We start from the raw sequence: 24,464 nt of genomic DNA on the forward strand, positions 1-24,464 counted from the left end.
TGCCTTCTTGGAAACTGCACTGCGTATGTTCTCCTCAGGAGATACCTCTTTCTCTCCCTGTTCCTCAAAGTCCGAACATTAAAGTTTAGAGACAACTTTTTCGCTTTGTCTGAGTACTACACATCTTCCTCAAGTTGATTTGTGTTACTTTGACAACATACACCTTCCCAGGACTTTCACGCAAAGGGGAAGCAGGGCAGCGCTGGTGAGCTCAAGGGAACTGGTTATTCCTTGGCAGCAGGGTAGGGTCAGAAAGATTTAGTTACAACATGCCACATATATTTTTGTATAATATTTCCACTGTCCAGAAATTAAAGGGAGAAGGAACAGATCTGGCATGATTTTAGCCCATAGGTAATTCCCTGAAACATGAAAAACAGCCTGTTGATAACATTAAAAGAATATTAAAATTGAAAATATTGCACTCTCCAGATTCGCAGCCATGATACAAAAACCAGTTTTCCTTCCTGAATACCAGTTCTCACTTTTCAAAATGCAATAGATAGATAATGTTACAGAGCAAATTCTCCATCTGTCCTTTAGTCCTATAAATTCTAATTAAGACCAATATCATTCATCAGACAATTGTCAGTTTAATAACTCCCCTCAATATCATTATATCACTATAATGATATATCACCAGGGACTTCAAAACAGCAACACACTCATTAAACAACAGAAAGTAGCATAAGCAGTGAATTTACCCTATGGCATGTCTTTCCAAGAGGCGCTGAACCGGCATAGAGAGTTTTCCCAGGAAACGCTTGATGATCGGTCGGCTCTTTGCAAATTTGTCTTTAACTTCTATTTCCAGGACATCCGTAGGCAGGGAGACAAAGCTGAATTGCTGCAATAAAGGAAGAGCACAGAAGATGAAGCTGTTGGCCAGGCCACAACAATGCACAGCTGCTAGCGGCTTATCAGCTTCTGCAAGTCTCTGGATTTTTCACAGGACAGAAATAGTCCATGGACTCCTATAGGCCTGCAAATAAAAAGAGCTTGGCCTCAAAGCAGGCAGGTGAAAACACCCTACAGGTACTGTGTAATGTTGCAGAATCAGGCTTGGGGAATGCAGGAATTTCATTTATTCACGTCATGGTAGCATCCGAACGCTTTAAACAAGGCTCGCCACTGGTAAGGACAATAGACCTACAGAAATGTAATGAACTCTGACCTAGCAATGATTATGGATCTAAACATAATTGCACAGATTATGTTCACTCCCACCAAGTTCTAAAATCTTTAAATAGCTGTGTGTAAGTACAACTGACTGGCAGTCCGGAGAGATGTTTGGTCAGCATTTCTCTCCAAGTGCAATTAGTCCTCTTTGCATTTGACCAGCTATTTGTGGTATTTCAGCTGTGAGGCAAACCTCAGCTATTGAGAAGTGAGGATCTAGTGATGTGAAGGATACACGAGCAGAGTTTTCAGATACATCTTGAAATCTCTCCCTCTCTTGCTCATCCCTGCCCCTACTTAAAAAGGAAAAAGTCTGAATAGACTGTTTGGATCAATCTCCTAACCTGGTCCACAGCACGATCCCACAGAGAGCTAGACCAGCAGGTAAGCCACGGCACAGGCTACCAGAACAAGCGATACTGGGGAAGACCGGAATGATACCATCTAAAACTACTGTTGCCACCAAGTGCTTTAAAACATGAGACCACCGCCTCAGCTGATCTGATTTCAAGAGCATGTATTTTTTATTTTTAATTAACGTTTCAATAAGCTTTTAGAGATTGTGTGCATGCAAACTGGAGGCAGGAACAAGGAGGGTGATATTTGAGGTTGTAGGAGTAAGGAAGTCCACGTGTACACTTTCCAAGCATGGGAGCAATAGGGTGCCTGGAGATATCGGCATCTCCCCATAGGGAAAGCGAATCTCTATTTAGGAATAATAGTGAATAGCAAACTTATTGGATAACTTGGCCTTGCTTGCTCCTAGATTGGCTAAATTCAGTGCAGACTGGGAGCTGGTGACACAGGTGACTGAATCCTTTTTCCAAACAGATCTGATACTACTACAATATCATCAATCAAAAAAAGCACATCTTGGCTGTGGTGCGCCATAGTGGAAAAACTGTTAAGACTGCTGTTCACCTAACTGAAAGGTCAGTATTGAACTGGAAGACAACTTCTGTAGTAAGTGAATATTGAGATGGATGGAAGGATTTTCTAGCTTTCCCGCTGCCAAAAACAATCTTCACAACAGAATCATGCTCTGGGTAATCGAGGCCTGGAGTTAAGCCCTAAATTGCTTGCTCTATTGAATCATGATCTAATTTTCAGAAATGCTTAGTTCAAACAGCTTCAAGTGAAACCAACGTGAGTGGGATATTCTGTTAATCAGGCCCTTGCAATAGGCAAATAATCAGAGAAATACAACTCAAGTAACAGCTAAAGCATTATTTTCTTCTCATTTTCTCCTACATCTCTGCAACAGGTTACTAAAGAAGCTAAACATAACAAAGGGGAGAACATTAATTCCACATGTATATTGAAAGTTGCACTATAAAAATAAGTTGTACTGCCATTATTGTTTCATCTGCTAAAAACCTTGGGTAATTGCCGCTTCATGACACTTTTCCTCATACAAGGAAAGCAGAAGAAGGGAATTAACTTTTAACTGAATGAGATTATTGTAATGTACAGCAATTTGCCATTTAATGAATTCTCCATTGTTATGCTGTTGATACCTATATTGTAAAAAAGTCTCCGTGGGGTAGAGCATGCACACACACAGGTAGAGACTGAACTATTCCTACGTGGAAAGTAGAACATAGGTTAATGATCTGCACCTTCATATGTTATTAATATTTTGTCTTGTGGTACAACTCTGAAACAAATCAGAATCTGCATGGACATTTGTTTCCATATAATCAGGTGGAACCGAGCCTGACAACGCCTTTCTTGCACAAGAAACACATTGGTGTTTTCCAGAGCAATTATCAGCACCTGAGCAGAGGGCATGGATGCACGGAACAAGGTGTGCTGGAATCAACCAAAGGAAATTTCCTTTTTTTCTTTGAACAGCAGGGCCTCTCAGATGTACAAATGCAGGAATAATGATGTAAAATCAAATTGTGTTCTGATTTCACCCCCTGCCAACGATGTAAAATCAAATTGTGTTCTGATTTCATCACCTGCCAACCACATTGCATTTGGGGATATACGAGACTGCCCTGGGACCAGCCCCTGGTCTATGGTCACAGTTGCCAAATGCTTCTGCTAGGAGAGTGTTCTGACATGTAAAAACAGCAGCATCTTGGAAATACAATCAAGCCTTTAAGACCAGAAATGTCCTGTGTCAGAGCTCAAAGGTTTTGCCATTTGGAAACAACTGCAGTTTGAGATCAAAAGTGAACTCAGTGAAATGGGTTTGGAGACAGCTTGTAAAGTAGTGATAATTTTACATCATTCAGTTTTCCATAATCTAAGCATTGCTCCTGCTGTTGCTCTCATCTAGTTTAATCCTTAATGAGCAAGATTTTTCTAAGGCAATCCCTGACGGTGGATGCCTCAGGCTCAGGTCATCCACACTGAAAAGACCAACCACTTTTGGTTCGTTGAAAAAAATGGATCCCAGGAAAACACCTAGGTTTGAGAACTCAAAAAATTATAAATTAATTTTCAAAAATCACCAATCACTTTTGAAAACATCTAGGTTCTTGTGATATTTAAAGATGGGACTGTCTTCTTTGGATGTGGAAGCAAATCACCATCAAATCCTAGTTTCCCTCTCTACCTCCACCTTCTTTCCTGACAAGTGCCAGCCCCTGTACCTTAGCTACAAGGCATCGGCTGCATTTACACTGTTCAAAGCCTCAGCCCTTACTAACCTATCTATCTGGAAGAGAAAGGACCCTGAGTTTCATGGTCTTCTCCAACATAACTAACATAACACAGTAGTAATATATTACTGCTGGAATAAATTACATTTCCTTGCCTAATATTTGCTAACTGTCACACAGCAATGCCCAGTTTGTGAAAACGACAGTGCAAGCTTCACATCTAAGTTAAAAAATAAAATAAAAAAAAGACACTGATTATAAATTTTGCAGTACCCTTGGGTTCATACTCAGTGATGTTGTGATTAATAATTCATCCCAAGGAGGGGAGAGAAAAGGAGGCTATAAGATCACAACAGAAATAAAAATCAGCTCTCTTCAGGATGACGGAAGTTTGATGTGGCTTCTTACACGTGCCCACAAACTACACCACTGATAAGCAGAAGTGCTGCATTTTAAGAATAAGTCTGCTGCCATTTTTTGATGTTACTACTACAATTTGTACTTTAAGTCTTCCGTTATTTGGAACTTTCCTTATTATCACAACTCTCAGTGTTACAGAATTAATTCAGAAATTAAGCTTTCACGTTAAGAAGTATGACGTTCATGGTTACAGAGAAAAACAAGAACAGAAATTTTAGTACAATGACCCCAAATATATTATTTAAAAAAAACCCTTCTGATTTGTTCTGACAGTGACTCCTTGAAGCCAGATTCTTTTGTTTTGCAGCTGGCATTGGCTACTGTGCATTTTCTTTCACAATCTAAGACAGCAATCTTTAAGCTGCATACTTTCACTGGGGCCACAGCTCATTTTGTGGGCTTGTTCTTTGGTTGGGTTTTTTCCACAAAAATTTATGCTCCTTGAATCACAGCCATTAGTGCAAACTCTGTAAGACTGGTCAAGAACTTCATGGAACCTGCTGGAATCCAAAGACACAAAGCTAAAGTTTACACTGAGACTAACTGTAGAAGGGTGTACTGAAGTTTACATAAATGGGCTTTTTTTACCACAGTTGAAGAACAAAGTGAAAATATAATTTCTGGCAGTTTTTAAATTCTGATGTTCTGACAACCTTTTCAAAAGGTTTAGCCTCTCCAGCTGTCCAGAGGTCCACCAAACTTGACAACGGCTGCATGGACATGGTTTTTGACTTCGTCTGAGGCTTTCTTTGTACTTTGATACCAAAAACTCTCAAAGGAAGTCATGGATTTCAACACAGGTCCAAACTCATTTACCAAACCAACTATAGTTTCAAGGATAAAGCCCCACCCAAGGAAAAGACTTTGTCTAAGGACTGATTATGTATTTACCTGGATAACAGGAGAACACTTGGGAAGAACAATCCACAAAAATTGTAAGTGATGGCTAGAACTTGATGTTTTCACTTGCTCCCTAACCAAAATTCAAGTAAAACCCAAAATTTACAGTTGATATACAGTAGTCAGTGGATGAATGGATAACAAACAAGAAGTTAAATCTCTATTCTCTGATTAGCCCAAACCAGTAATCACCTATAATGTTGCGTTAGCCACAGTGCATTACCCTGCATATCACATCAACTATTGCTTCGTACAAAATGACTCTTAGAACTTGAGACATGGCACAGCATGCTCCACAGAGGACATGGCAGATTGCATCAACAAAACTGCCAAGAAATTACCATTAGGAACAACCTGTTTCGCACAGGGTGCCTCGCCCTAGAAACAGTCTCAGATCCCATCTTGTCCATGTAGTGTATCAGCTGTGTCCTTGTCTGATCTTTATTGGCTAGGGATGAGCGGGCTCCTCTTTATAGGTTAGATGTAGATGACTGGAGATCACAGGCACCCTCACAGTAAGGAACACCACTGGAAGGTTGAGGTGGTCAACAAGATGCCCCTGTGTCTGGTCTGGAAGAATCCCAGACTGGAAAACCCCCAGAGTTAGGGGCTCTGGAAGAGAGTGCAGTGAAGTTCTGAGTGCTGAGCTCAAGAGGAGTAGAAGACCTTTCTGTTTTCCTCTAGAAACATATTAGGACTGTCACAAGAAATGGTTGTCTGTCAGGTGTATTCCTAAAAGGAAGCTGTGCGCAGAAAGTCTGTACATAAGGAATGACTGCAGATCCCACATATATTGGGAAAAAAATAGCACATGTCATGAGCAGCAGTAAGAAGGCCTTGTGGAGACTGATGCTTCCTGATCCCTGGAATACATCGGCCATGTCTGCATTACGAAGATGTGTGGTACAATAGGAGCAGATGTGGAGAGTGAAGCAGCTGCTGCTGTGCACCTGATTACCACATCCAGACATGTTGCAAGGGTTTTACCATGAAGTAACTCCAGGCTGGTGCCCTGAATTGAACTCCAATTATCATCTGCAAAGTGTTCAGTACGCTCCTGAACCACATCTCTTGGCTTACTTTCTGCTGACAGTAATTCAGTTCATGCACCTTAAGACTGCCAAGCGGTGTCTTTAGTGGGGAGATCGGGCGACTTGTTTTGAAACTGCTCTCTTGAACAGAACAAAAATACTATTGTAGATGGACCCATTGAATCATTAAGAACCATGATCTACAGAACAAGGTAGTATTTGCATTATTTTCTCAGTGTCTTCTTCAGTTACTTTCTTTCTTAGGATGTTCTTGCATCCCTCTGGAATTATGATGGCTAGGAGGAAACAGACTTGCTCTAGAAGCAAAGCCATTATGTCTCTCTACTTTCCTCACCTCTTTAGCTATTTAGCCTGCCCCACTTGTTAAGAGTGGCAGGAGATCGAGTGATTGCTTTGTTCCTACCTGTTTAACGAAAAGAGGCAGTAGGATAGGAGACAAAGACCCTATCAATTCCTCACTAAGAGAAAAGCTGCAGCATTATAGCTCATCATATTAGACACTGGACACTCTGTACCAGGCACAACCTTAAAATGCACCCAGCCAAAGGAAAAGCTTTAGTTGATATTTTCTCAGGCACCAAAATTTAATTAATTAATTAATTATTTCCATAGAAATACAGAGAAGGGGAAGAGTGGGAAGCGCAAAAGTGACACGAGGGAGAACACCACATCAACATACTACGTCTTCTTTTGCTAAGCAGTCTATCATTAGTTCTGTGTCTGTTCAGTAGTAAGTCACTAGGATTCTCCTCTCATTTACACAGATTTCGCACAGCTACCTCCAGCACATTCACTTGCAGAGACACAAATCAGAATCAAAGCTACTTAGGATCAGCCGGCACATTCATACTTTCACACCATCTTGATGACCTAAATATAAATCTGATTTTACATTATTGCTTCCATCTTCAAGAAAGATCTGAAAACACTGTAGTAAACACCACTGAAGGAGTTTCAGGCACCGAAAAGTAGGTTACTGTTTATTTGCTTCCAGACCCAACAATGGTTTCACAGGCACAGATTATTAATTTTCTTAATGTGAACAGATCTTGTGGGGGTTTAATGCATGACTTACATATGGTAAAGAATGGAGCATATGCTAATGCTGACCTGGCAGAATACATCTGTATCCGTTTATAAAATAACAGAACAATTTCCAGAGCTTGAGAATAGTTTTCATAGAAATCCAACTAATGATGATTAATTCCCATATTTTATTTTTATCAATATTATTTGCATGCCTGAATATGGATAGATCACAGTGATCAGCTTTCAATAACGCTTTCAAGGAAGCTGTTGAAATGAACAGAACGTGCCCATCGGCACTAATTAGACAAGTTAAGTGAAAGTCAAGTTCTTTAAAAATAGTCAAAACAATAACTGGTGAAAGGTAGGTAAATTAATACATTGGTGACAGGAAGAATTGGGCTTTTCATTTGAAGTTGAATAAGCAATATAATTTAAAAGAAACTTTATTTGCAATATCCATTGTGCCACAGGGATGATACGAGCAGAAGTAAATCTTAAAAGGCTGTAAATTACATTTGATGGATGAAGACAGATTTAGACTTTCAGCTGAATATTTCATTAGTGGGTTTTTCATTTCAAATACTCCAGTGAAACAATTACACTCTTAATGCACTCGCCACCATCCATCTGTATTATCCTGCTCCCCATTCAAAAACTTCCTCTACATATCGCTACGGTCCCATATAACACTACTCACATGAACAATCAGATAAGCTCGTGGGGAATTCCAGTTTCTTAAACCTAGTACAGCACTCCTCAATGACAGTACAAAATACTGCAGGGTCAGTAGTGTAAAGCACAGAGCTCCACTGCTGCCAAACGCTGGGACATGCCTACACGTACTCGGAGAGAGTCCTGGAATTCAGCAGTGACAGCAGGGTGCCAGATCCAATGTGGTACCTTATTCTAGCATGCCACAACGTGGTGGGGTTTTTCCCCTGACAGTTAAAGGGGTGCACATAAATATGGGTTGCTGTTCTAAGATATGATTCAATCCTGTCTACTGAACTCCTTCAAAGTTGGATAGGGCCTTCAGCAAGTTGGCTTCCTAGATTTCTCCCTCAGATTCGCTACCTCTCTGTATTGGAAACAAGGAATAAAAAGAGTACTTTCCATCTGTTTCATATTCCACAACATTCAGAGTTACTAGTTAATAGGCTTATCATGAATTCTCTCTGATGGCTTAGATAGTTTTGCAAGATGTTTCTTATTTTACTAATGGCAAATTTCAGCCCTAAGACATTAGGAATTTAAAAGAACTTCTGGATAAATCAAGTGCAAACACTGCTTAAGGAGTCAGGGTTTTTCTTCATCTCTCACATATTGCCTAAAATTTATTAGCACGGCATAGACTGAAAATATTTGAGGACTCTCATGAGCACTAATATACAAGACTAGCAAGCCTGATAGTATTCTAGATACAGAAGTTGCAACCAAAATGCATTTCTAGAAAAATAACATATTTTAAAAAATTCTAGACAATTTTTTCCACACCATAACTCATTCCTGAAGACAGTGAAGTTGTCTTGGGCTTTCACACTTCAGTCATCACCAGATATTCAAAAAACTGCAGCTATAAAATCACAGCTTTTTTGTGTGGTCAAACTATGTTTTACACTTCAGCAGGCCATATGTCCAGAAATGTTATATAATGAAGCTACCACTGACAAGGCTTTACTCAGTCCCAATGACACCTTTGGCAAAACTCATACTAATTTCAGAATCTGGATTTCACTGCGCCTACATTGGACTTACACTTAGGTGTAAAGGCCTCCAAGTTTCTGCCGCAGATTCTTTTGTATCTGACAGTAGAAGCAGAGGGAAAGGTTATCTAATTTAAACAATAAATAGTTCAATCAGCGTGACACTGCTGTTGATTTCTTCATTTTGGACAACTGGTGAAATCATGCAATGATTCTGTGAGGCCACGGTAGGACTGTCAGCATCTAGTGCTCTGAATATTAGACCAAAATCAGATCAAACATAACCTGCTTTCATTTAAATTCATAGTGTTGATTCAAATATATTAAAGCATCGTTAATGGTTTAACTCGGTTCTGGAAAGATCCATCTTTGAACAAGCGTCCCCTGCTTGCATCACTCTAGGTTTGAGCTACATCAGGTAGTACCCAGCCATCATAAAGCCTCAAGAGAAGCAAAGAGCTAACACAAACCCCATATGGCATGATCTTGCTACTTTGATAAAGCATCTTTTAATCCCAGTACTGCTGGATGGCCCATCATACAACAGTCCTGCATTCATGATCACAGCATCAGTGCCCGAGTGATAAATCTGCATCATAAGAAAAGCATCAAAGGAAAGTTACAAACCAGCACTCAGTCAGCTGCATTTGTGTCACCTTGACATTCTTGCAGGCAGCATCCAAACCCAACGTTCCTGTCACTGATGACGGTCTGCACTACAGAAGCCCTCTCCCCCCAAACCACTGCCCTCTGGCGTTTGAGCCCCTGACTGTTTCCTTCTGATTTTGTGTTGGTAATCTGAAGAGACAGATTTCGTGAGAATTTATTCAAGTGCAGTATTTTTGAAAGGTTGTGGGTTATCAGAGGTGCAGAGAGTACAAGTTACACATGTGAAAATACTGTAATTCTGTTTATCAGATCTGACACATTAACTACTATTTGTTAAGTGCTCTTGCAACAGAGTACTGAACACCTCCGCTTATACGCATCAATTAATTCACCAGTGAAATGCAGCTATCTTCAGAGTGATAAAGCAGCCACCTAAAACACTGTTTTATACCTCAGCTATAATTTAACAATATTTGTAAAGACTAAGGCAAAGAAACAAACAGCGAAGCTGCAAGGAGCTGAGATGGTTTTTATCCTAGTACTGGGGCTCCCACTTTAAGGCATTCTACTCTTCCAGAGCTAGAATTATTAGAGTTGAAATTCAATGCATCATTTAACAGATGACACTTCCTACTACTTTAAATATGCTGAATGGTTGCAACAGCCGATTTTTGTAGTCATCTTGCTGCCGTTCCTTGAGGCTCTCTCTCCACTCACTAGTAAATGAACACAAACTGAAGCAGCAGTTAGCTCAAACTGCCACAGTTAAGAAAGAAATACCATAAATATGTTTAAGGGAAAGTCCAGTGGCCTGAAGTACTTTATCTGCAAAACCCTCAAGAGAATTTGCTAACCAGCTGGAGGTATGTGAAATACTTCTTAAACCACTTCACTTTGTTGTTTATGATTTCCAACCATCCCTATTGCTCATCTGAACTTTACTCCATGCTGACAAATCAAATCTTAAAGAAGCTTTTTCCAAAGAATGTGACAGTAGATACATTGTCTCAATATGAAACAATAGGAGAATGGTATCATTATTTTTCTGCCAGCAATATTAGAAGAGATACGATCAACACTCACCCTTCTCAATTCTACTAGATGTACAGAAGATTTGGAAAGTGGGCACTTCCTTCTGAGATTTCCTTTGCATTTTACCTTCAAATCAGCACGACAGGACTACTCACCCACTATGCTCTTGCAAATGTGTGGACCGCCAGTGCAATGCCTGCTTAAGCTAGGGGTTTACAGTCAAGCTGTCCCGTGGCACGTGGTTCCCAGCAGCCCACCTATTTCATCTAACAGTACAGATGCGGCTGAAGAATGCACCAGTTTGAAAGTATAGCCAGGAGTAAGAAAACGGGCAGGACCATTAACCCTGATTCTGCAACAAGTTCCCTGCCTGAAGGCACTTGTTACTATTTTTATTTTCTGCAGCTGCTTACTTCTCCTCATCAACCCTGTAGAGGCCTCAGCACCATCAGTAGCTAGTCCGGATCTCCCCCAAAGTACTTACCATTTGGCATTACTACACACAGCAACATTCTGCACTTTGGCTTAGCAGAATCTGATCTTACGCTTCTGTAAGCATGTGAAAACACACAGAAATATCACAGAACGACCCCTTTCTACCAGCAGAACATACCACCTGTCTCAGTGAACAATTCTCAGTGTGAGGCTCGCACTTCACGCAGAGCCCTGCCGCAAGTGTCAAAATGTTACATGCTACTCTTCTCTCTTAGTAAGAAATTTCCATTTCCTTATGTCGTCTTGTACAAAGTACCGCAAAACAGAGCAACGGAAGAATAGCTCTAACTCAGGGTAACTCATGCTGAACAGTATTTGAATGGCCTGTGAAATGAAGATGATCATCAATATTACATGACACAGATGAAAAATCGCCTGATTCATCACGGTGCTCCCAGAGTGGTCATGTAATGCAAGTGGTTACTATGCACATAGAGCAACCTGGTAAGTATATGAGCGCGAACACCACAATGAATAAATATAAGTAAATGAATAATCTCTCAGTTTGTACAACTTTCTTTTGGCGTTGAGGCCAAACAAAACTGAGTCAGCTCTTTCACTTCTGAATTTGCTCAAGGGTAATCAAGAACATATACAGATCCCAGTCTGCAGTTATTTCTATAGTTTTATTTCCCTATTCCAGATTTTTTCAAGTTTAGCAGCCAAAACAAGTTAGGTATGTCATTCAACTGAGAAAAAAAAAACCTGACAAAACAACAAACATCTGGCTTTTATTTACATGTAGTGACAGAGAACCTTAGGAAAGAATCATCCTTCTGAAACAATATATTGATTGAAATATTTTGGGGGGAAAACAACTAGTGACTGATCCATTCCATGAAATGGCTATGATTCCTCAATACTTTTCTCTTCATATATTCACATCCATCAATGAAAAGGGTGGACAGAAGAATGGCTACCACCACAATTCAGCAACAGTTTGCAGTATTCCTTTTCCCCTTGTCCCATAAAGGGACAAAGTTGAAGAAAATCAGGCCTAGGGTCTTCTGTGCAATAGAAACCAATGTGGGGTTTCAGTAACAAAACAAAGACTTCAGACAAGCTGATGTGCATAGACTGCAACACAAATGCATGAAGTTAAACATCTCAATATCAGCTGAAGAGAATGCAGAGGGAGAACACGCTGAATGACAGCTCAGCTGTTTTAGACTCCTTAGCCACTAACAGGCTAACAACAGAAAGGGAGAAGCAGTGTGCTTGCACGCAATCATAAAAACCAGGGGGCTGAACAGAGAAGCTGGAAGCCAGCTGCGCTCTTCTGCTTTCTGGTGTCCGTAATTAGGCCATTTCATTGTTTTTCCTTTTCTTGCTGCCAGACTCCACTGGAAAAGAAATGGCAGCCTGCAAACTCAGCCATCCTGCATGGCCTGAGGAGAAGGCACCCTTGACATTTTATCAGGGCCACATTCTTTGGTTATTTTATCCTCTAGCAGTGCAAAAAGGACCTTGAAGTGAGAACAAATTACATTGGCTGGGGGTTGCCTTAGTCAAAAGACTTTTGACCAGTATTGAGTGCTTCTAAAAAGCCTATTTTCAGCCTCCATCAGCACAGCTGCTACATCCCTCTTTGGATAAGGACAGCCTGTGTGCTACCTCAGCAGTTAATTCCGGCTGATAGAGAACAGTGGGACCACAGCCATATCCTGGGTCCTCCTTTGAGTGTCAACTCCTGGCATCCACACTTGCTGCCAGCTCCCACAATCACACGTACCGAGTGGGACACACATACAGTGAGTTTCTCCTTCATGCTTGCCTGCTTCTAGGCCTGTGTCTTATGCACTTTACTGAAAGATCTCTGCCAACTCCCTGATCTTCCATGTCAGTTCCAGCTCCTCAGCTTGACCCGCAACCCCTCAGCCAGATACATCTGATGCTTGGAGCCACAGAGAAGTTATGGGTTGGTGGATGTCTCACGACAGGGTCTTCCACTTAATTGAGTCCTGTTAGGCATTTTTTTCAGACTAGTTTCAAGGTCATCACCCCATGCCCCTGCCATATAACCTTCCCCCTGTAGACTCACCTGTCATATAACTTGATGCGGTACCTAGTTTCTTGACCGTGCTCCTCCAGGTAGGAGAATTCAGTGACATTTCTGCTGTCTTTTTTCCCCACTCACACTTTCATGTCTATACAGTTTGACCTAATTATCCCTAAACTACTTTACAATTTGCATTTTAATTTGATAAGATCTATTTAGCCTATTTATTTATTTATTACTTTTACTCTTTCCTGCAGTGGGGATATTTGTCTGACAGGGAACGGCAGCAAATCACACCCATTATGTCAGGCTCCTTTAATTCCAAAGAGATTCCTTATTCTTTGCTGTCTGTTACCATTTCGCCTGTAATTTAAAAACAGCAGGCAGCAATTGAACTCTCAGATCTCATTAATACCAACTAAGCCCTTCCAACAAGAAGCAGCATACTGGAGAGTATTTCTTCAAGGTGATGGGCAAATGTGCCAAAGTTGCCTTTAATTTATATTGCCACTGACAGTTTTCAATCATATAGATGCTTTTTATTTGCACGCTGTACTTGTTCTGCTGTATATAATGTCTGCTCTCTGTGGAAGAACACCATGACAGTCTAGCAGCAGCCTTTCACATTGTTCAAGCTTATTTTTCAATTCTGGGTTATGCTTGCCTTCAGTAATTAACAGTGTCATAAATTACATACACCAAGTGCAACCCATATTGAAAGTTTTAACGTACCATTCACCTTTGCAGCTAACGAAGCCTTTTGCATTAAGACAAGCAGTCATGAAACACATCAAGTACAGTTAGGTCAACAACTACTTAGCCAAGAAAGGAATAAAAAAACCCCATAAACACAAAGAAAGAGGAAAAAAAAAAAAAGGAGGGATACTGCTAGAGTAATTTCCATGTTTTAAGAAAAGTCTCAGCTCAACACTCAAACTGCTTACCTCTCCTTGCCAGATTGGGTTAACAGTATTACACATGATCTTAGATCTCTTCTCCTGTCCGTGATGAGGAAGTGCTGGGAAGATGCTGTGTTTTCCAGGCTGGATGGAAATCTTCAGATAAGGATCTGGATTGAAGAACATTCCTTTCTTCAGACCAAAAGCCTGGAAATCTGAAAGAACGTAAATAACACAATTATTTTTCACATTCTAGGTAGCTCTCTGGGATGTCAGGAGAAGCATTTGGGAAACTGGTAAGGAATTCAAATAGTACGGCAGGAATATGAAAAAACTCACTGTGTTTCTTGTTAGGTAATCTAAAGTCAAACCATAAGAATCTTGTGATTTAGGATTTACGAATGATTACATAATGAAATTTCCAACTTTACAACCTGATTGTGCAGAGTAATCTGGCTTCTAAATCAATATTTATTCAACTTAAAGTGATCTGCTGGTTTTCTAAAGATCTAAGCACTTGCTCAGCCTGACTCCAGAGGCAGGACTACTCTGAAAAAGGGATCCATTAATTTAATCACATAAACACGGCATTTGGTACCCAACATATATCACATCTCCTAGGTATCAATTTTCTCTTTCTATGAATCTTACCTTTTAGACCACTTTTTCTACATGAGAAGTCATTTACATTTTTTTCACTGGAAAACATTTTCTTCCCTGCATGGGTTAACTTTACCTGTAGTAACTTAGCAAACCCCTTGTATACAACGTCCAAATTTTAAGCAGGGCTTTTCTAGCTGCAGAGCTCCCAAGGAGAGTAACATGAGTCATGCAGACAAAAAAATCCCCAAGCATTTATTTCAAAATTTACTCATAATGTTCTGAAGAAAGACACAAAGTCCATTACAATTTGTCCCTGTGAAGCCAATGAAATGCAAACCAATCTACAGGTGTATCATTAATTTTGGCTCAACAGCTACAAACTAAACCCTCTGGCCTTTTCTCTTTCCAGATGTCTTTCTAAGCTTTCTTTGGAAAATACAAGCACTTATTGCTATGAGTGAGTTCAGTAGCTAATTTATTTTCCACTACTTTTGCGTGGAGATTCTCCCCCTCTGTTTAAAGCCTTATTTCACATAGGGCTATAAAGCAATGAACTGCATTCTGGCTACTTCCCCTTGCTGTATGGAACACGTACAAAGTATTAGTCAAGATAGTTTTCAAAACTGCTGCAATGCACACTTACACATTCAATTTAAACACCCCCCCCTTTTTTTTTTTTCTTTTTTTAGGCAGGTTTTGAAAACAGTAATTTTCATAGTCTTTTCATTCTCTTCCTATTAAAAACCCAATTATTCTGGCAGATTGTGGGAGACCATTTAAACCCCTCCAGACAGATATTTTGGATGAATCTGAAAATCATAGACTTTCCACACCAGTATCAGCATTTTTTCCGGAAAACAGCTATATCAAGAACAGGGATAAAATTCACCCAGTTGTATTTTGCTTCCTTAACATATGGTAATAGCCAACACAATAAAACGTGCAAGTTGAAAAGAACCGGTTTTGTTCTGGTTGGTTTTAATCATCTATTCCACCACACAATTCATGTTGCAGATATTCCAAAGCTGTTGGACAGATGGTCCTGAAAAAGACTGTTTTTTAAGAACCTCATTCTTGCAACATTCTCTAACAATCAACAAAAAATAGGGGATATCACTACTGATAGCCTATATTAAAGTACTTTGCCGACAGTATGTACTGCAATGGTCCTAGCAACAGTATTACACAAAGAAAATTATCTGGTTCAAACTGATTAACACTGATTTTTTTTTTTTTTTTCTTGAGTGTACATTCTCTGTGTAACACCAGCACATGTATCATCCTATCAGCCTTGCTGAAATCCTATATGGCAAACTCTTTTGCCTTGGAAGTTGTACAGTCAGAAATACATTCCAGAAATAGAAAGCAAGATTGCAAAAGCACTATGAATGACAAGGCATAGCAGCGTAATAGTGTCAGGCTGCTAACGTACGAGGAGAGAAAGACGTCTGGGATCTTATTTTTTTTTTTTCTCTCTGATGTCTCCTCAAAAGATTCTGAAACTGAAATATTTATTGCTGTATAAGTTTCTGGTGTTTTTTTCCCCTCAAAGAGAGACCGCACTATCTTTGGGTACCACTGTGCAAAGAAATGGTCTATTGATAGACACAAAGAAAATAACTATCACTCAATTATATATACTTACATATTATATATCATGAAGAACATACATGTTATGATGACCTACCAGCCTCTTTCCATTTATGGGAATTAAGCACAGTCATGAAGGTGAAGGTACTTCTAACCTTAGTTAATAGCCCAATTTTTGTATTTAGATGAGAAAAAATAATTTAGCTAAGCACACAACAGGAAACTTTATTTGTCTCATTTTCATGCTTAAATTGCATAATACAACAATTTTTGCAAAAACTTCAGTTAGAAACTTCAATTTTTAATGTCCAAAGTATGCGCTGGGATAGCAGAAATAGCTTTCTCAAGGACAGATATCCCAGTTATACTTCCATATCTCACCACAAATTCCCAACACTGTGAAAAACAACATCAAAAATACAAAAGCTCTAAAGAAAGCTACACGGGCATCTGCAGATATCCAGAAGTAGTCCATTTAATTTGAAGTGAAACCTATGGATGCTGTAACTTGTTGTAACCGATGGCTCAGGTACTCTCTTACCACTGCTGGGCAACATCTCAACAGAAGAATCTCAGCTATTCTGCTTCCCCGAATGAAAACGTTTCTCTCTTAGCTGTATTGTCTTCAGAAAAAGCTTCTGAAAATACTAAATATTTAAGTGATAGTTTAAGGTTAACTGAATTCAAATCTTTGGCAAAACCAATAAATTCCAGAAGGCTTGGATGTGTCTTGCTGTACACTGTAGTTTTACAGTGTATTTCTTGGAGACATACAAGGATATACTACCAAGATAACTCATCTATGGTTTGCAAAGGTGTGTTTTCATCCAGTTTCTTTAAAAAAGTTATTAATATAACATATGTCAGTTTCCCATTTACTCATAACTCACATTTAGCATGAAAGAGGTTATATACATCTATCAGTTTAATAATGTCAGGCCATCTCTCGTGACAGATGACAGGAGAAAGGAATCCAGGTGCAGACACGGCAACCACAGCCTCTTTCACTGCTGTAGACTTTCAGCAATTGCAAGTACATGCATCCTAATCCAGCTACGCTCACTTCATTTGAGAAAAATGGCTTATACCAACTGCTGCTGCCCCCAGGTGAATTATGAATTTGTTCCAATCTCAGGGCTTCCTTTCCATATATGCTGATCTCTGGGTGTCTGGATGAGACCTAAGGAAGCTTTTCTCTAGGTCACTTCCACGCATGCAGCCACCATCTCGAAGGTGGGCAACAGACCTGCTTGTCTGCCTTGTAAAGGATCATTCTGCAAATCCATTTTCCATGCAGCATCACGAACTTTGAGGCACCGATAGTCCACTGACTGGACAGTGATGGAGACTGTATTTTTGTGGCAATCTGGAAACTAGCATGTATTTATTGGCAAAACATGGAACCAGGTGGGGATATCAATTCTGACAGACACAGCTCAAACAGATCTGTGTTTTACCATGTTTGATTTTTGCCTCAACACAAGTGACTAAGGTCATGGGAGAGGTATGATTTGGGTTTGCGAGTCACATTCTGCCATGCTCAGCAAGGAGATTCTCTGATGGCAATGATCAGCAACACTATTGTGAAGATGGTATTTCAGTTCCTTGTAGACATAGTGAGGTACTGGTCCAGTCCCATGCTTGTAGAAGCATGACAGGAAAGGACGGAGAATCACAGCGAGAACCAGAGTCTGGAACAGTCTGGTTTATGAATTAATTACGTTTAGTCTGGTCTGGTCATCAATCTATCAGTTCTTAGTTAAAGAATTTAGAAACTGTTCTCCCAAGGGATGAGAAGCTTTCGCTAACAGCTTCGGAAGAACTTTCCTAGAAAGAATATACCAGGCTGTTCTGTTTATAAATGTGTCCCAAGAAGACTGAGTCCACCTAGTCACTTGATGGTGCATAGTTTACTTCACTAAAGTAGACAGAATCTACAAACCAGCAGAAGGGTCAAAGACTGATGAGTAGTGGAGCTACTAATTTTGAGAAAATGATAGTGATATTCTAATACAGCTGGCAAATTCCTTCCAACAAAGGACAAGTACTTAATGTCCTTTGTGTTTCCAAGCTCCATCCAATTGATTTCAATTAATGACTTGCAGCTAGCTATATCAACACTTGCAGGAGACAGCATTAAGCCCCAGCAATTCTATGGTGAAGTCACTGAATACCCATTTTTCTTACTTAGCGTAGCAGCCATGTGTTTTCAGAACCAGGAAATGATACATATTTCCCAGGAGTCACCTGACACTCTGAAAAGATGAAGGTATCTTAAGTTAGGCCAAACTTGCCCAGAACATATCTAAAAGCATAACTAGTGAGGGGTAACAGTTTTAAACTGAAAGAGGGGAGATTTAGATTAGAAAACCTTTAGTGTGAAGGTGGTGAGACACTGGAACAGGCTGCCCAGAGAAGCTGTGGATGTCCCTTCCCTGGAAGCGTTCAAGGCCAGGTTGGATGAGGCTTCGAGCAACCTGGTCTAGAGGAAGGTGTCCCTGCCCATAGCAGGGGGGTGGAACTAGATAATCTTTAAGGTCCCTTCCAACCCAAACCATTCTGTGATTCTACTGCAAAATTACCAGGACACTGGGAAGACCAAAGGGTCACTGGAAAGATCACATTCAATTTAGATCTTGATTTAGCTTGGTGAATATCAAAACGAAATGTATTCTCTCTATGACCTGTTCATTAATGGCAGAAAGCAAAAATTCTGTCATCTTCCTGAGATCCTGATAGTTCACATATCAAGGCACAATAAACCATCCTCATGATCCATCGCCACAAGAGAGCTGCTAATTAGGATGGCAATGGACAGTTCCAACATTTCCCTTTAGTCTTCCTTCGTAAATTCCCAAAGCGCTGTCAGCTCGGGTTCTGACACTGAACAAATGCAGTTGAACATGACTGGTATCTAGGTTGACTACCAACAAGACAAGACAATTGCCAGGGTGCTAATATGTCAGTGTCTCTTTTGTTGAGTGCACTTTGCAGAGCTTGACCAGAACAAGTATGACCTATCTTAGAGGGCAGCAGTTCATATACTGAGCTGAGCTACCTAAGGCATAGTGGTTGGCTTCAAAGGAAGGAACAGCAAAACTCTTCCTGCTCAACAGGAGGCACACAGGTCCTGCCTTTCAGCTATATGCTTTTAAAGCAATAGAAATTATTTTAGCTACTAGTAGTGTAACAACCTTTCAACAGTAAGAGCATAGCAATATTCATTGGCTTGGAAATGCCAATTTGATTCATGTAGTGGTACAGAATGCTAAAATTTATCATAAGGAAAGCGAGCACAGATTCACAGAAGTATTGTATTTGCTATTAGATTTCAAGAAACAAATATTAAGGAATTTTAGAAATGAAACAGTTATGTGTAATGACAGGAAGTCTTAAAATCCAACACAGCAAAATAATGCAGGGGAATTGAGAAAGATACTACATAATGTACAACAGGTTACTGACTCGATCAGCTACCGAATGAGGTGCTGCAACTGGTGATATGCAAGAGGTTAAATCACACAATTAAAGTGGTTCTTTCTGCTCTCAGAAATCTACAGATCTATATACAGACTCCATTTTCCTTTTTAAAAAGAATGCAAGAAAGAAAGAAAGCGTAGTTGCACAAGGAGGTGTTTAAACATCTGAGATTTAAAAAATGACTAAGCGGAGCAGATAAGCATAAACATTTCTGTCACATGGGGCTCCCAGGCAAAGTATTAAAGATAGCGGAAAAGAGGAGAAAAAGAATTTTTCTAGCTGGAAATGCTACAAGGGAAAATGAAAGGGATTCTCATTTGTGTAAGGGGCAGCAGATTTACCAGGAAGAAAATAGGTCCATTAATAAATGAAAAGGAATAGAGAAATTAATTATTCAAAAATGGCTGAAAGAAAGGCTACTTTTTTAATTGTCTTCATCAAGAAGGAAAACACAGAAGAAGTCTGAACAGCTAATGTGAACAGCTTAACGCAGCAAGGGGGAGTTTTTATCACTGCAAGTGATTAACCATGGGAGCAAAGTACCATCTCTTGGCATCCTCCGATCCAGACTACACTCTTGTCTGTAAGGTACATCTGAGCCAAACTCACACAAAGCTCCACACCATGGAGCAAGGTGGCCTGCGTTATACAGGATGATGGAGTAGCTGAATTCAAAGCCTTTTGAGGCCTTTAAATCTGTTAGTCTAGAGCACTTCAGTACTTTGTAGGCACAGGTGTACTGGAGGTGGTAGAAAGTCACATAACCTTCGCACAAGCTCTGACGAGTAAGAAAAAGTCGAGTGATTAGTAACTCAGGTTTATAAAGTATATATCTGGGCAAGTTAGCTTGAGTTGGAGAGGACAGAAGAAGAGGCGGGTTTACAGCAATATTAAAAACCCCCAAATTTTAGTGGCTAGAACTCCTGTTATCAAGTCAGCCACTAGGATTTCAAAAAATGGGTAGATGATAAAGTGCATTATATATCTGCGATCTGATCAAGCATTTCATGGTAACTTCTACTGTCAAAATGACCCTTAGTGGATCTAATACTACTTTCAGTTGTGATTTATACTCTGACTTCCATAAACTGACAACTGATGTTACCTAAATGTCTGGTCCGAAAGCCACACAAAAATAACTAACAACATTTCTCAGACAGGTGTGATGAGGATAAATGCCTGAATGTTTGCGAAATATTCAGATCTTCTGGTCATTTGTTCCACAAGAATGCTTATAAATAAAGAGTGTGCAAACATGCGAGATATGTGAAATATTAAAAGCTTGAAAAAAGTTACTTGATGCAACATATAGCTAGGAGGCATACCACGCAAACCTCATGATAACACTTTCTAAATATACCAGCCAACAGAACGGTTTCAAGAGCTTTCAGTGAATGCGCTATACTGCTCCTAAACCATGAACCTTCAGTGAAGTGGCTGGTACATGTTGGGGAGCTTAGCACATTTCTTCTTTCTGTGCTTCATGCGAGAGATCTCTGACACTTTCAGCCGCCTTATCAGAAGTGTGACGTTCATTGATAACAGCAGAAAAGTCATGTCGGAAAGTAAATGCAAAGTGACTGTAGAGCTTTCCTTAAACACTGTATTTAATCTAGCTAAATTAGGCTTACAATGTTTCTCTTGGTATTTTAAATAATGAAAGCTATAATAATACAGTCATTGTATAAATGATTAAGAAGCTTAATCATAGGAAATTATCTTCTTTGAAATCAGTGTTGCTAATGAACCTATTAATCTGAACTAACCTTTCCCAGGACCAACTTCCAGTCTCCAAAGAAGCAAATACGAAGAAAGCAAACCTCCTACTGACATAATGTAAACTCTCAGCTATTTCAATTTTCAAGAAGCTTGCGATCTCCTTTTGCCCTGAAGCATTAGTTCATACTTTTTTCTTTGTTTGGCATTTTTATTCAGTCCAGAAATATTTTCCAGGCAAAACTTCCAGTGAAACCAGTTGGATTTTGTCCAAGCAAATACTCAATAAAACTACAGAAAGAATAAAGCACTCTGTCACCAGCTTTTAGAAGGAAACTGTTTCTGCACAGCTCATTTAAACATAGGGTCTCACTGGAGTGTCTATGCAGTAGAGCAAGCAATACAAGTCAGCTGAAATGGACTGACGTTGTTCAGCATTTCTTGGGATTTGGCCTACTTCGAGATTTTTCTCTCCCATTCTAATAATTTTTTCTTTTTAAAAATTGATATGGTAGAAGGCATAGCTCCTCTCACATTCTTTAGATGAATAACTGCTTAGGGCACGATGGCTCTGTGTTGGTGCAGCGCCTAATGCAATGGTCCCCAGTCAGACTAATGGTCTCACACCTTTTTTTTTTTTTTAATTGCAACTAAATCAACCATAATTTGGAAACGTAACTTTTAAGTAATGACACTGAAGGTGACACTATACCAAAATACAGATATTGAAAAGAAGAAGTCTATATGAGTTGAAAGGACCCGTAACAATAGAGAGATTTCTGCTGCGATAGTAATGCAGACAACTGCCCCTGGAAGGCCTGGCTTGATTTGCATTTTATTATCTAGTATATCAGGTATAGGAATAGCAGTACTTTTACTTTGAGAGAGACAACAACTTTTTTTTTATTGTTGTTGACTAAGTAAGAAAGTAATAAATAAATCCCTGTGCCACGTTAATCTGTTAATTTCAGACAGACCAAAATTGAGCTATTTTGATACCAAAGATTTTTGATAAACTAATTCTGCGTTCAAAGCCTTTCAAACACCTGGCTGTGATGACGCAGTTAATATGAATGTGATATAAATGTAAATTTATATCTTGTGATATATTCTTGTGAACCACTAAAAGAAGATATCCCAAATGTATTACATAGCACAGTCTTTGTATGCTTTGAATCAAACTGTAAACTAAACAGTTTAGTTTACAAAAGGGCCCATTGATACAACATTATTTAGCAGGCTCACAAATTATTACTTGACGTCTCTTGATCTACTAGGCCAAAGAATCTGAGAGAATGAAAAAATGTTACTAATTCTGGGCAACATTTTCTGTGTAAGATTACTTAAGAACATTAAAAAATATTAACTCTACTTCTTTATTTCTGTTGAGCTAAAACCATGGTTTTATGAAATTAATGTGACTAGGTGGGTGCCCAGTGTTCAGCCCAGCAAAAATAAGGGATGCTTTAAAAGAGCACCATCTAATGTCAGTCTAACCTGCTATATAGCATATATAACTTCTCAAGAACCACACTGGCCACCTAATTTGGAAAAGCACTGACTTGCACACTTAATATTAAAGAGATAAAGAAGTCCTAGTTAACTTTAACACAACTTAGAGGGAAGCGTGAAATAAATCATGGCCAAACCAATCATGTAATGCATGTTCAGCACCTTTCTCTTTGTCTTTCAGGAGCTAAAAAACACGGAAACCAAATAGCAAGCATAAAACTCCAAAAGAACAACCTTGCTCACAACTACTCTCTTTTGACAAACTGATTTTTTCTACACAAGTGATTTACAGATTGTTAGCAAAGCCAGATCAAATGGTCCGTAGCTGTTTCAAGGAACCATATTAAGCCTTTAAAACCTGCAGTGACATGCCAAGTAATGAGGCTGAACATTCTTCAGAAAATTTAGAGGACTGAGAGCAGTCTCCTGGCTCAAGAAGTCTGCAAGTCACTGTTGAGCAATACAGACAAGCACGTGCACCACGGTGCGTGTCCAGACCAAGACTGTGAAACATGCTCTCCAAGAAACAAAGAACTGTCATAAATTCCATTTTGCTCCACAAGTAACGTGCATACCTTTGATCTTGTTTTCCTGACCCACATACATACCACAACATTTAATTGTAAACAGGAAAACCTAACACGGCCCCAAAGCTCTTCTTGAACAAGACACTTCAGCACATAACTCTCTTTGAAAGGAGTGTGGCGATAATCATAGATATTAATTCTTTGTCTCAGTATCCCTTTTAGAGCAAATGTCAAAAAAACATGCATAAATTTATACATACATACATACGAAAGGCTGTAGTAATTTCAGTTTCCCACTCTCTGGGCTTAAAACTTTCACATCAGCAGTGACCTACCTGACAATGAAAAACTTATCAGTCTCCGACTTCCTTGTCCCTGGATTGAATCTTCATTGGTGATGCTTTTAAAAATCTGGTGGAAGAAAAATAATGGTGAGAGAGAGTCGTCTCCAATAACTCTTGAACAGACAAATTGCTTAGTAACTGTCTTTTTTACAGATTCAATTAGATGACAATTAATCAAAACAATGTTTTTACCCAGGTAATAATTTAACCACTAGCAGCATAAGTCATCCCTTCCTATAGGCCTTTCCTTAAGAAATCAGAATGATACAAAAATATTACTGTAATGTTAATATAGCAGTTCCTTGCCCAAGAAAGAACTGCTTATTAAACAGGAGATAAAAGTAATGCATAAGGATGGGGATGTGGCTCTCACCTCTAAAAACAACTCCTGCCTTTATAACCTCTTATTACTAGTGTAGAAAATCTTGTTCCAGGAAGTTCATTGCACACCATGTGAGAAAGACTTCTGAGAGCTTACTAACACCCTGTGCAAAAACCAACTGTGAATTATGATAGCAATAAGCACTGTGGGTCATCTAGAAAAAAAATTTAAGAAAAAATAAAATTAAAAAAAAAAAATCAATAGATGACCCTTTGAACTCCACAGTTTAGGTTTTAATGTCAGTCTCTGATTCAGCAAGTTTATTGGTGGGCTGTTGTGGTGCAAATAAGGATCAGGCTACCTTCTGGCTGTGATCTGAACTGGGGAACAAGAATGTCTTTGAGCCAGTGTCTAGGGCATCAGCAGGGACACACCAATCAG

General features: G+C 39.4%; 1 protein-coding gene across 1 annotated transcript in view; it reads right to left on the reverse strand.

The window, feature by feature from the left end:
* Positions 1–24,464, reverse strand: part of HECW1 (HECT, C2 and WW domain containing E3 ubiquitin protein ligase 1) — a 185,124-nt gene that overhangs the window by 81,037 nt on the left and 79,623 nt on the right. Inside the window, exons 4-6 of the mRNA XM_009889422.1 lie at positions 23,693–23,768; positions 13,975–14,144; positions 705–847 (exon numbers count right to left, since the gene is read on the reverse strand). Coding sequence (XP_009887724.1) covers positions 705–847; positions 13,975–14,144; positions 23,693–23,768 — 389 coding nt within the window. The remainder of the gene's footprint in view (positions 1–704; positions 848–13,974; positions 14,145–23,692; positions 23,769–24,464) is intronic.

Source organism: Charadrius vociferus, unplaced genomic scaffold (genome assembly GCF_000708025.1).
Source record: "Charadrius vociferus isolate BGI_N301 unplaced genomic scaffold, ASM70802v2 scaffold97, whole genome shotgun sequence".
In the NCBI taxonomy this organism is placed as follows: Eukaryota; Metazoa; Chordata; class Aves; order Charadriiformes; family Charadriidae; genus Charadrius; species Charadrius vociferus.